The sequence below is a fragment of the Arvicola amphibius genome, chromosome 9 (genome assembly GCF_903992535.2).
Source record: "Arvicola amphibius chromosome 9, mArvAmp1.2, whole genome shotgun sequence".
Classification (NCBI taxonomy): domain Eukaryota; kingdom Metazoa; phylum Chordata; class Mammalia; order Rodentia; family Cricetidae; genus Arvicola; species Arvicola amphibius.
This window is the reverse complement of record NC_052055.2, coordinates 35,387,805-35,401,984: the sequence shown is the minus strand read 5'-3', so window position 1 is coordinate 35,401,984 and position 14,180 is coordinate 35,387,805. Positions and strand designations below refer to the sequence as shown.

Below are 14,180 nucleotides of genomic sequence, written 5' to 3'. Positions count from 1 at the left end.
TTCAGTTCCTGTTTTAAATATATCTGTTCATTCCCTCCTCTTCTAGATGTTGTGACTGACATGTTAGTCCCTGGCCACCTACCCACCCTCTCTGCCTGCTGCTGTGATTTCCTCTGGCCGGTTTGCTCTGAGTCTGTTCTTTCTTCTTTATGAATAAGCACTTTGTTGCAGCTCCATTTCTGCTGCAGAGATAAGATACCCTGACAGAAAACAACTTTGGCTCAGAGTGGCAGCCCATGCCTTTATTTCTAGCACTCAGACAGTAGAGGCAGGCCTTTATGGGGAAGTCAAGACAGGAACTTGAAACAGCTAGTAATATTACATCTACAGCCCAGGGCAGAAAAATTAATGCATGCATGCTCACTTGCTTTGCTTGTGCTAAGCTACTTACTTCTTACACAGTTCAGGACCCTCTCTCTGCTTAGGAAATGGTACTTCCTCCCACAGTGGGCTAGTTTTCCTCTATCAGTTAACTTAATTAAAACGATCCCCAACCCCAGACATGCTCACAGGCCACTCCAGACAATTGAGACTCTTCCCAGGTGACTAGATTGTGTCCGACTGACAAGTAAAACTATCAGCACACTTTTAATCCCAGGCAAGGCAAGCCTGGACTACATAGTATATTCCAGATCAGCCAGAGCTACACAGGGAGACTGTGTCTCAAAAACCAAGAACAACAACAAAACCACCCATAAAGTATGTTTATCCTGGTGATTGATTGACTGATTGATGGATTGATGGTGGTGGCTCCATATTACCCATACTGGCCTTGAACTCTTGAACTAAGTAAGCACTCCTTAAGCCACAGCCTCCCAAATAGCTAACCACAAGTATGTGCCACCATGCACAGATATTTCAGCAATTTGGTTTTAACTTAGTTATTCCAGTTAACCCTCTCTATATTCTGTAGATACCTGCATCTTACCATGGTTCTCACAGTCAGCATGTGCTAACCATGCTGCAGGTGCCCGGATTCTATATTGTGAATCCCTTTCTTCTCTCCTAGTTTTTGGTCAGCTCTTAGCTTCTACATGATTGTTCATGATTTTGTTGAATATCCATCCTTGTAGAGATGAGTAGAATTGCTAATTGCAACTGTCCTTTATGGTAGCCCTGCTAGGAGAATGTGTGCTGTCTCCAGACTGATCTTCTTTCCTTGTGGCTGCCTAGTTGTTATTGCCTTGTGCCATGGCAGGCCCTGCATTATGCTGCTGCAGCCTGTGAGTCAGGAATTGCCAGGCATCTGGTACAAACTCAGTGTAAGACTTAAATATCCAGCTGGGTGGTGGTGGTGCACAACTTTAATCCCAGTACTCCGGAGGCAGAGGCAGGCAGATCTTTGAGTTTGAGGCCAGCTTTGTCTGTGGAGCATGTTCTAACTACACAAGGAAACCCCGCCCCCCCAAAAAAAGAAAGAAACAAAAAACCGAGAGACTTTAATATTTTTAATATTTATATTAGCTACAGTTTTATAGCCATTGCCCAATGTTGAAGGAAATATTTGCTTCCTGGCCTGAGACATCCCCACCCCAATTCCCCATGATAAGCATGATAAGATGGCTCCAACTGGGACTACAGCAGAGGCAGACTAGGCAGACCAGAAGACATACTTGGGAGGTCTTTGGAGTACCCTTGTGTTGATAGAGGTTTTTGTCCTGCCCAGTCCCACAGCCATTCAGTCCAAAGAAACACACAGAGGCTTACATTAATTATAAACTGGTTGTCCTCTTAGCTCAGACTTTCTTATTAACTCTTGTAACTTACATTAATCCATAATTCTTGTCTGTGTTAGCCACATGGCTTGACATCTTTTATCAGTGAGGCATTCTCATGTTGCTTCCTCTGTGTCTGGGTGACAACTGCAGACTGAGCCTTTCCTCTTCCCAGAATTCTCCTGTTCTGGTCACCCTGCCTATACTTTTTGCCTAGTACTGACCAATCATCATTTTATTAAACCAGTATAACTGTCAAATCTTTCCAGGGTACAAGATCATTGTCCCACAGCACCCCTGAGGTTGAAAAGAGCATTCTGTTTTTACATAGTGTATTATGGGAGCTAGAGATGGTTCTGAGCAGTGGGTAGGACCACTGTGAACTTTGGCATAGAAACCATTGTATAGAAGGTTGGGAGGAAGACTCATATTACCACCATAGCTGACTGAGTAAATATATAGGGTTTAATGTCTTGTACAAGAATCCAGCTGGCCTGTGTTGATAAAGAGACACTCAGCAGAGGCCTTGACCCTCTTTGCAGTGTTGAGCTAAGGAGAGAAGGTGGATCACAAAATCCTACATTAAAATTCTGAACTTCAATCTGCACGAGACAGAGAAGAAAGATCTGGGAATGGCACCCACATTGGATACCTTGAAGTCTACCCTCAGTGACACCCCTCTTTCAACAGAGCCATACCCTAATCCTTCCTAATACTAATAGTCCTACCTGCTGGGAACCAAGCATTCAAATACATGAGCCTGTGGGGGACATGCCCATTCAAACCATCACCTTCCCTCCCTGAACCACATAGGCTTGTAACCATATCAAAATGGAAACTGTATTTAGTCCAATTTAAAAGTCTCCATAGTCGGGGCTGGAGAGATGGCTCAGAGGTTAAGAGCATGGCCTGCTCTTCCAAAGGTCCTGAGTTCAATTCCCAGCAACCACATGGTGGCTCACAACCATCTGTAATGGGGTCTGGTGCCCTCTTCTGGCCTGAAGGCATACACACAGACAGAATATTGTATACATAATAAATAAATAAATATATAAAAAAATCAATAAATGCCAGTGTGTTTTTTAAAAAAAAAAAAGTTCCGATAGTCTTTCACAGTCTCAACAGTTTTTTAAAGTTCAAAATTTCTCAATGTAGCCCCCTACAAATCAAAAATAAAAACCAGGTCACACACTTTGTACATATAATGTCATAGAATATACATAACCATCCCAAAAGAGAGGAAAGGGTGGGTATAGTGAGGAAATCCTGGACCAAAACAAGACACACATTAGGGAAAACTGCAAATCCTCTGCCCTGTGTCTGATGTCAAGGACTTAGATGGCTCTGCCCTTCCTGCTTTGCTACTTGCAGCACTCTTCTCTCTCTCTCTTGGGCTGGTTACACTCCCTGTCTGCAGCTTTCCTTGGCAAAAGTCTCATGACTCTGGCATTTCCAACATCTCTCACAGCTTCACACAGTGGCCTCTCAGGGCTTTCATGCAGGAACTCCTTGCTGTATGCTTGGCCTCAGTGACTTTCCTTAACCATGGAGGAGATTTTACAGCTACTTTATTCATGTGTCCTTCATGTCTATAAAGAGACCACTGTGTGGGAAAGTTCTACTCCTCTCAACGGGGAGCCTGGGCCCCACCTTGAGTTACATTTCCATAAGCTGTGATTTGTTGTTGGTTCAAAGAAACAGGAAATTCTGCAGGCCTTTTCTACAAGTTGCAGGGTTAGCTGGGTAGATAGAGTGAGGGGCATCACCGTCTTTATTCCATTTCCAATCTAGCTTCTCCTTATCTCTTTCAGCACAAGCCTTGACCTCAATATTACATTTCCTGTGCTTTTCTTCTCAAACTGTACATTTTGAATTTCTTTTTGCCCTGTTTTCTCTTTTTCACCATGCACAGAGCCAATAAATCTCAGTGAAAGAAATTCATGCATTAGTTTTTAATTCAGCCTCAGGCAAATTTTTAGGACAGAAAGCAACCACATTCTTTGCCAAAATGTCACCAGTCTCTTAATAGTTTTTACTTCTGAAACTCTTGAGTGGGGCCTCATAGTCCACAGTGCTCTCAACCCCCCTGTCTTCCCAGCTCCTGCTAGAATGACCTGTTAAGTCCCACTTACCGCATTGAACCACTTTCCTAGTCCAGAATCCCAAAGTCCTCCATGTTCCTCCAAACAATGGGATGGTCAGGGCTGTCAAAGCAATAGCCCACTCCCTGGTACCAACTTCTGTCTTAGTTACGTTTTAATGCTGCGAAGAGAGATCATTACCAAGGCAACCATAGAAGAGTTCGTCAGGAACTTACATTTTCAGAGGGTGAGTCCATGACTATCCTGGAGAAGAATATGGTGGTAGGTGCACAGAGGCAGGCATGACACTGGAGCATAACTGAGAGCTTGCTTATACCCTGATCTACAAGCATGAAGCAGGGGTCAGGGGGACCTAACTGGGAATGGTGTGGGCTTTTGAAACCTTAGATTCCACCTATGAGGACACAAGTCCATACTCCTAATCTTTCCCAAATAGTTCCACCAACTGGGGACCAATTATTCAAGCATGAGCCTATGGGGCCATTCTCATTCACAGTGGTATATAGCTGTTGGCTGAGAACATGAGAGTTCTGCATTGTGTCTGGAGGGTAGAGCCTTTAGTGGGAGAAGAGAGTGAGACAGAAGAGTGGTGTCCAGTACACAAGGAAAAGGCTTTTCAAGTGAATTACAGAAACAGATTCCCAGTGCAAGCATTGGAATGCTGGGTGTAGAACACTTGAGTTGAAGAATGTGGGAGCTGGAAGACAGGGGTCCTAAAGAGTAACTGCGGAGAGTTGAACAGGCATCAGCATTTGGACACAGCCAAAGAAGAGTTTGCTGAGAATCACAGCACACAGGCCCTTAGACCTGGATTGATAGCCCTTGGGTAGATGTCAGTGTCACAAAGATGTCTTTGTTCTCTATGAGTCAATCAGATTTCACAAAGATACCAACAGGGTTGTGTATAGAAGTTGGCAGGCCAATTCTAAAATTTATGAGGAATTAAAAACAGGTTAATAATAGCCAAGAACTATGACTAGCAGGATATCTTAGTAGGTAAAGGTACCTACTGCCAAGCCTGAGTTTGATCCCAGGGACTCACGTAGTGGAAGGATAGAACCAGTTCTTATAAATTGTTCTCTGACTTCTGAACACACACCCAAATACACACATGCATGCATACTATATAAACACAGATGTAACCTTAAAAGTTCTTAAAAGACTAGCCGAGAACTAGGTACAGTGGCACACATCTGTTTGGAAGCAAGAGGATTGTGAATTTAAGGCTAGATTGGACTGTGTAGTAAGTCTCTTTGAAAAGGGGTAATGTAATAGGCCAGGCAGTGGTGGCCCATGCCTTTAATCCCAGCAGTCGGGAAGCAGAGGCAAGCCAGTCTTTGTGAGTTCAAGACCAGCCTGGTCTACAGCACAAGTTCCAGGACAGGCTCCAAAGCTACAGAGAAGCCCTGTCTCAAAAAAACAAAAAGAAAACATAAAAAGGGAGCGAGTAATAGAAAGTGAGGCATGGCACAGAGACAGAACAAATACATGCTTACTACATGCAAAAATCCGGCCGGGTTCATCTCTAACAATAGAAAAAAAGAAGAAGAAAATAGAAGAAAAAGTATCAACCAGAGTACAGATTGTTGATTTTGCTAAGCTCCTCTAATAAAGGCTCAGAGAGCTAGGCTGATCCACAAAGCCAGATGGGATCTCAGACAGAAATGTTCACTTGTAAACCTAGACCTGGTAGTGCTGCTCTTGTCCATCATGGGGACGGGGGTGGTACTGTTTAGCAGAATGAAATGCCACAAGAAGCAAAATCAGTTCAGGCAGATGCAAGACTTAGGTATAAATGGCAACATTATAAAACTTTGAGAAGTCAATTTATAAGAGAATATGCTTGACCTGCAAGTATAAAAGATTTCTTAAACCAGAAAGAAGTAGGATTTTAAGTCCAACTAATTAAGATTAAAACTTGTTTTTTTTTCCCAAAAGACAAAAGGGAATAAGAACACAAATCACAAAGTAGGTCCTCCTGACACATCATTGAGTGTCTATTTAGAACACGTGTTTAAAATAAAGCTCCTGTGGATCACTAAGAAACCAAGAAAAGCTATGTTCCTTGTGAGTTTTTCAGGAATTTGAGAAAAGTGTTTGACTATGTTAATAATAGCAAATAAATAAATAAATAAATAAATAAATAAATAAATAAATAAATAAATAAAACACATGTAGAAATCATTGTTATATTTGCTGTATTTTCACATTTGAAATTTTTCTTTATGAAGTCTGGAAAAAAAGAGCAGATCATTTTAAAAGGGAAACAGAAGGCATGGACTGAGAAACTGGCTCTGGTGGTGAAGCAAGGACCTGAGTTCAGATCCTCTACACCCATGTAAAAGCTGGGTGCAGCAGTGTGTGCATATAACCCAGTGCTGGAGAGGCAGGGATAAGAAGATCCATGGGGCAGGGCTCACTGGACAGTCTAGCCAAAAGAGTGAACTCCAGGTTCATTGAGATACTCTGTCTCCAGTACGCTGAGGATGTGATTGATGAAAACATCCCAGCGTAAGCATACATACATTTGTAAACACACACACATAGAGCAGAGGAAGGAGTGGGAAAGCTGCACCAATTCCACTATGCCTATCAGACCTTTTAAGACCCTTTTTTTTTTTGTTTTTTGTTTTTTGTTTTTTCGAGACAGGGTTTCCCTGTAGCTTTGGAGCCTATTCTAGAACTAGCTCTTGTAGACCAGGCTGGCCTCGAACTCACAGAGATCCGCCTGCCTCTGCCTCCTGAGTGCTGGGATTAAAGGCGTGCGCCACCACTGCCCAGCCAAGACCTCTTTTTTTTTTTTTTTAAATTATGTGTATATGTGTTTTGCCTGCATGCATATCTGTATATGGTATACATGCCTGGTGCCCACAGAGATCAGAAAAGGGTATCATATCCCCTGGAACTGTACAGACTGTTGTGAGCTGTCATGTGGATGCCGGGAATCCAAGGCTGGGCCCTCTGCAAGATCAGCAAGTGCTCTTAACTATTGAACCATCCCGCCAGCCTCCAACCTCTTTTCTTTCTGCTTTCCTGTCTGGTGACCTATAGAACTATATAGATACAACAGAAATGTGTCCCTTGCAAACAAGGCTTCACACCTTTATTTATTATGGAGGTGGCAGGCCTTCTCTGAAACGTTGTCTTTATATCAAACACTTCCAGAGCCAGGCGTGGTGGCTCACATTTGTCATTTCTCCACGTGGCAAGCTTAGGCAGGAGGATTTAGGCCATTCTGGGCTACAGAATCAAACCTCCATTAAAGAGGAAGGGGCTTCCCTAGAACACTGCTTCAGTGATGAGCCTCACAGTCCCAATACCAGCGCAGCTGCTTTGTGAAAACACAGCCACTGCATCAGTGGTTAAGAGTGAGTGACGTTCTTCTAAGTTTGGCTCCCAGGACTCATGCTGAGTGGTTTACAGACTGTAATTCCAGCTCTGGGAGGTCCTCTGCCCTCTTCTGACCTATTAGAGCACTACACACATATGCACATACACACTCATAAAATAAACCTTAAATAAACAAAAACTTGGAAGCAGTCGTTAAACATTTACAGCCTGACATCAAACATAAGGCCTTGCTTGGAGTACTTTACATTTTTATAAATAAAAAGGATTACAGGGCTGCAGGCTGAGAACCAGGCAATGGCAATAGTTTGTGGTCCTGCTGCCCTGGGGTTTCATAGGAAATACCACCAGGAGCACTCAGCAGCTGGTGGAAGCCCCTGTCCAGTACGTAAGGTGAGAGCCAGGGTCTTGGTTGATGCCCTTGTCCCCTGCAGGTTGGAGTGGGTGGAGATCATCGAACCGCGCACTCGAGAACGAATGTATGCCAACCTGGTCACCGGGGAGTGCGTATGGGACCCGCCAGCCGGCGTGCGAATCAAGCGCACTAGCGAGGACCAGTGGTGGGAGCTCTTTGACCCCAATACGTCGCGCTTCTACTACTACAGTGCTGCCTCACAGCGCACGGTGTGGCATCGCCCACAGAACTGCGACATCATCCCTCTGGCTAAACTGCAGACTCTGAAGCAGAACACCGAGTCTCCGCGTGCCTCTGCAGACAGCAGCCCAGGAAGGGGTAGCCGCGATGGTAGCACCGGCTCGTCACTGGAGCCAGAGCCTGAGGAAAGGGCACAGGAACTGCCAGTTCGCAGTGGGCGGGCGACAACCTTGGTCTCTTCGAAGGAGGAGAGTAGCAGGTAAGGAGTCAGGGCCGGGAATTGGGGCTGGGGTGGAGGTACTGAGAAGAGGATGGGGCCGAGGTGGCAGAAGGCTGCATATAGCGTGCAAGACTGTTCGTTATTCAGTAGTAGGGTTTTAAGTCTTTGCTGGGCCAGGGTTATTAGGCAGGCCAGCCACTTCCTCTTTATTGATTGTGTCGTTAGTCACCTGTGGAAGTGGACGGAGCCTCGGAGGAAGGGAAAGTCAAGTAAGGCCAGGTGTGGTGTTGCACACCTGTTATCCCGGCATGTGGGAGGTGGAGGCAGCTGAGAATCAGGATTTGCAGTCAGTCTATATTAAGTGAGACCCTGATTCAAATACAAGAGGGAGGGAGGGAGAGAGAAAGGCATCAAGGAGGAAACTAGACACTTGGAGCCCCTTCAGTCCTTTTCCAGAGGCCATTGATGTACCTTCAGTGGGGACTTTTCTGCTAATAGTTCTGCCTTTGAGTACTGAGTAAATTTATGGAGACTGAATGGGTGGCCTCTAATTCTGGCAGCATGAGGGATAGAGGGACAGCCTTCCTTTGAAAGAATCCATCTGGAACCATGATGTTGCTGCTTGTGTCTGAACCAAACTGATTCTCCTGGATCCTTCAGGAAGGAAATGCATCTGTTAATTGCTTGAGCAGGTAAAGGGACTGGGACTCAGGCAGAGGACTTAGTCGGCATGGTTAAACAGATGAGGCTATCAGGCTGCAATGGGAGCCCTTGAGTCAGCTGTCTCCATCTAAAGAGCATAACCAGGTGTGACTCTGCTGGGGGTGTCATTGTAGCCTTATTTCTTCTGTGGAAATAAGGCTACGGTGTACTACGTGGCCTTGAAGTTCTCCCCATGTGTAACTTCTGTATGGAAACTCCAGGGGAAGAAGCCCACATATCTAGTGCATGCATTATGATAAATTCTCATGCATACATATGCACCATGAGCATCACCACAACCAAGGGAATGATGTCTCTTACCCTGACTCCCTTGTTCCCCTTGTCCCTCTTCACCACCACATTTAGAGGACTGTGGATCTGCTTCTGATACAGAAATTAATTTATTTTGTAGAATTTTAACTGAACCTAAACCTTGTATACTCCTTTGGCCTCTCTTCTCTCATTCTTTTTATTATTTTAACATGTTGTTACATTTATCAACACTTCGGAGTAGTATCCTATGGTGTAGATTTTTTAGATAGTCTTTGCTACATAGCCCACAATGGCCTCAGATACAGTCCTGATTCTGCTGCCTCCCCAGTGCTGAAATAGCAGGTGTGTGCAATACTCAGCTGGTTCCAACCCACTTTACTTCTTCTGTTTATTGTTTGAGACAGGGTCTCCCTGTGTGCCTCTAGCTGACCTGGAATTCTCTAGTAGACCATGCTGGCCTTGAACTCACAGAGATCGCCTACCTCTGCCTCTGGGATTAAAGGTGTGTGCCACCCCCCACCAAGCTTTGCCGTAAAATTTCATGTTATGGTGTTTTCTTGTGCTCCAAACTTCTTGGGCATATGGCTATATAGTTTTCATCAAGTCTGGAAAATTCTCAGCCAGTTTTTTTCTTGAAGCTTTAATATATATTTATCCCCAGTTACAAGTATACTAAACCTGTTGCCATGAAGTCACTGATGCTCATGATTTTCTGGGTTCTTTTTTCTTCCTTTATTTTATGTGTATGGGCATCTGGCGTTTATGTTGTGTACCGTGTGTATGTGCTGCCCACAGAGATGAGAGAAGGGTGTCAGGTTTCCTAGAACTGGAGTTACAGATGGTTGTGACCCACCATGTGGGTGCTAGGTTCTCTACACTAAGAACAAGTGCTCTTAACCACTGAGCCATCTCGCCAGCTCCTTATTTTAATTACTATTTTTAATTAGTGACTGTGTTTGAATATGTACATATGAATGCAGGTGCCCCTTGAAGCCTCAGGTATAGGATCCCCTTTGAGTCAGAGTTACACGTGGTAATGAGCCACCCAGAATGGGTGCTGGGAACTGAACTTGTGTCCTCTGTAAAAGCAGCACACACTTTTTAAAAGCAGGGTTTTACTGTGTAGACCTGGCTAGTCTCAAACTCATAGACTGCCTACTTCTGCCTCTTGAGTGTTGGTATTAAAGGTGTATGCCGCCCCCTTCAGCTCGGTGCACTCTCTACCACTGAGCCACCCTTCCAACCCTTTAGTGCTTATTTTTCTTCATTCTGTCCGGTACATCTTTCACTTTCACTTTGTAAATTGAAATGTTCATAATGTTCATCTCTATAACTTTTTTTTTGCTTTGGTTTGGCTTTTTGTTTTGTTTTGTTTTGATTTGTTTTTTTGAGACAGGGTGTCTCTGTAGTTTGGGAGCATGTCCTGGAACTAGACCAGGCTGACCTCCAACTCACAGTAATCCATCTGCTTCTGCCTCCTGAATGCTGGGATTAAAGGCATGCTCCACCACTCCCAGCTTTCATCTCTATAACTTTTAAAAAATATTTTATGTGTATGAATGTTTTGCCTGTATGTGTGTGTGTCTTCAGAGACCAGAAGAGGGCATCAGGTTCCCTAGAACTGGAACTACAGATGATTGTAAGCTGCTAAGAGTATGCTAGGAACTTAACACAGGAGCAGTAATTACTCTTAACTGATGAGCCATCTCTCCAGTCCAACTTTTTAATTATTGATTGATTGGTTGGTTGGTTGGTTGTTAGTTGGTTGGTTGGTTGGTTGGTTGGTTGTGACAAAGTCTCATATAATCCAGGCTGGTCTTCAATTTATTATGTAGCCAGAAGATGCCCTTGTATTTGTGGCACTCCTGTCTCTGCTTCCTAAGTACTAAGATTATAGGCATGTGCTGTTCCCACTTTGTCCTAACACGACGCTGGGGGCTTTATACGTACAGGCAAGCACTCTATTAACAGAGCTGCAGCCCTTGCTTCTCATCTCTAGAACTTTAACTTGGATCATTTATGTTTTTGTATATCTTATGCCTCTGTTTACCTTGTTTAGTTCCTTTTTTAAACTTTATTATTATTGTTGAAGTGTATGTGTATAATGTAGGAGTAGCATATATGCGCTACAGTGTGCATGTGGATGTCAGAAGGCAATTTTTATGGAGTTGATTCTCTCCATCTTTCATTGGGTTCTGGAAGTCAAACTCAGGTCATCAGGCAAGTGTCTCTACCTGCTGAGTCATCTCACTCAAACTATTCAGCTTTTTTTTCCATTCTAACCTTTTCAGCATATGGAATATACTTTGAATTATTCTTTAGTGCCTCCCTTGCTGACTTCACCATCTGTGTTCATTCTGGGCAAGGTCCAGCTGGCTGGGTGTTCTCTTTGCAGAACACTTTGTAAGCTAGAGTACTGCCCTATGAGGACAGGCATGCTGCACATGAAGGAGAGCATCTGCCCCAACAGAGCACTTAGGGCTGTGCTCTGAGAGAGATCTAAAGGTACCTTGTAGGCAGCAGGTTACCAGTGTGGCCGCTCCAAGGACCAGGCGCATTGACATTTCCTGATATCAAAACCAATGGTAGGGGCTAGGTCAATGGCTCAGTTAGCAAGCTGCCTGCCATAGAAATATGAGGCCCTGCATTTGGATGCCAGCACCCATAAAAAAGCCAGGCATAGGAACCAGGCATAGTGGTACATGCCTTTAATCCCCACACTCAGGAGGCAGAAACAGGAGAATTTCTATGAGTTCAAGACCAGCCTGGTTATATAGAGGGTTCCAGGCCAACTAAGCCTACATAGAGAGATCTTATCTCAAAAAAAAAAAAAAAAAAAAAACCAAAATAAAATCAGCCATGGTCATGCATATGTAACCTAGGCGAAGACAGATAGCTTCAGAGTTTGCTGGCCAATAAGTCTAGCTCAACTCAGTGAGAGACCCTCTTCTAAAAGTTAAGGTAGACACTGGTCAAGAACAACATCAGATGCCACCCTCTGGTCTACACACACACACACATACACATAAAGTGGCAAAAGAAAACCAATGGCAAGCATTCATGTGTTTTGAATTGTGACAAGATTTTTGCCTCTTCATACAGATGGGTGTTGCCAAGAAAAGAGATTTGTCCATGTGTGTATAGTTTGAACTGAGCATAACCATCGTTTAGGCAAAAATATCAAGCTCTGTTAGACTCTTCTCTTTACTAATATTTTTATTTATTTTTTTTTGAGGTTGAATATTTATTCAGGGGGGTTATGAAGGGGGAAGGGAGGGGAGAAGAGAGAGAGGGGGGAGGGGGAAGCAGAGAAGTGGGGAGAGAGGCAGAAGCAAAGCTGCCTCTCCGAGAGGAAGATGGAAAAGAGAGTAATATTTTTATTTTTGTTTGTTTATTTGAATCTGTGTCTCATGTTAGCTCATGCTAACATGGAACTCATTTTATTACCCAAAGTAGCCTCAAACTAATGACAGTTTTCCTGCCTCATCGTCCGTCCCTATTGCTGTAATTACAGCATGCACCACCACGCCCAGCCAATACTTGTCTTTTAGCCTTGAAGCTTAGCGGCCCTTGAATGATGGTTAGATAGGACCACCTTAGTCACACAACTAAATGGATTTTAAAACTAATTTCCTTTGCATTTTGTCTGAAAATCTTGCAGTTATATCTGCCTCAGATGTGTGTTGGAGTGGGATCATACCTTTTCATTTTGACAGCTTGGGAAATAAAACAGCTAGATGTCTATGACTGAGACATCAGTCATCCTTAAAATGACTGCTGCAGTGATTCGTATGTAAGTGCCATTTGCCTTGGGATTGTAGACTTAATTCACTAAGAAACATTTGCAAGCTGGACTGTGGTGACACATGCCTTTAGTCCTAGCACTCAAGAGGCCGAGGCAGGTGGATCTCTGAATTCAAGGCCAATCTGGTCTAAAGAGTAAGTTCCAGGACAGCCAAGCCCACACAGAAAAACCCTGTCTTGGAAAAATAAAAAGCAAAAAAAAAAAAAAAAGGGAGAGAGAAAAAGAAAGAAAGGGGGCTGGAGAGATGGCTCAGAGGTTAAGAGCACAGGCTGTTCTCCAGAGGTCCTGAACTCAATTCCCAGCAACCACATGGTGGCTCACAACCATCTGTAATGAGATCTGGTGCCCTCTTCTGGTACACAGGCATACATGGAGGCAGAATGTTGTATACATAATAAGAGAAAGAAAGAAAAACATCAGCAATGCTGGATGTGATGGTACACATCTCTAATATCAGCATTTGAGAATCTGGGGCAGAAAAATCACAAGTTTGAGGCTAGCCTGAGCTAAAAGACTGAAAACTTTTTCTCATTTAGAAAATCTCACTGTTTTCCCTTAGTCTAAAAAACTAATCAGCCAGGCAGTGGTGGTACACGCCTGTAATCCCAGCACTCAGGAGGCAGAGGCAGGCAGATCTCTGTGAGTTCAAGGCCAGCCTAGTCTACAAAATGAAGTCCAGGACAGCCAGAGTTAGACAGAGAAACCCTGCCTTGAAAAATCAAAATAAATTAATAAATAAATACATAAATAAGTGGTTATAATACAATTTTATTCCTTCCAAGCTTTTAGTATGCTGTGGTGGAGCAAGTCAAGAATACTTAGCTCTTATTTCTTCTGATCCTCCCCCCAAAAAAACCATAGTGGGATTATTTAAAGCTAGGTCCATGAGCATGAGTGAAATCTCTTGTTGACACTGGCGTTCTCATAGTTCATGATAGATTCTATTTTTTTCTGCAGAGTACTTCTACTGAAAAATATAATAATAACCTTGGACTTATATTTCTACATAAGCTTACAATTTCTCAAGTTTTATAAATTGTTCTCCTGAGTCTTTAGTGCACACTTACTCTTGGCATGGTTATTTGCAACACATTTTGGCAGTTTTTACTTCAGGTTGTGCTTAATTAGTAGTTAGTTCATCAGTGTTATTTGGGGAGTATGACGTTCTTTCTCCTAAAAGGCTCGCGTGTTGAGGGCTTTGTCCCCACCTAGTGGTGGTGTTGACAGATAATTGGATTACAGAGGCACTGACATCACTCCATGAATGAAATCACAGCTTAATGAATTAATGGCGACCGGCCTGTTTAAAGAACTAGGTCACTGAGAGTAAAGCATGTATCTGTTCTTAGTCCTTGAACACGTGTCTCCCTCATCCCACTGCCTTGAGTTGAACAAGTCTCTTCTCCTACGTCCTTTCAGA

General features: G+C 43.6%; 1 protein-coding gene across 5 annotated transcripts in view; it reads left to right on the top strand.

Annotated features, from left to right (window-relative positions):
- The window catches only part of Arhgap39 (Rho GTPase activating protein 39), a 101,386-nt gene that overhangs the window by 59,498 nt on the left and 27,708 nt on the right, over nt 1–14,180 (top strand). For all 5 annotated transcript variants that reach the window (XR_006020874.1, XR_005286821.1, XM_038342090.2 and 2 more), the window contains exon 3: nt 7,600–8,019. Coding sequence is in view for 3 of the 5 variants with exons in the window: in XM_038342090.2 (XP_038198018.1) it covers nt 7,600–8,019 (420 nt within the window). In the remaining 2 variants the exon portion in view is untranslated. The remainder of the gene's footprint in view (nt 1–7,599; nt 8,020–14,180) is intronic.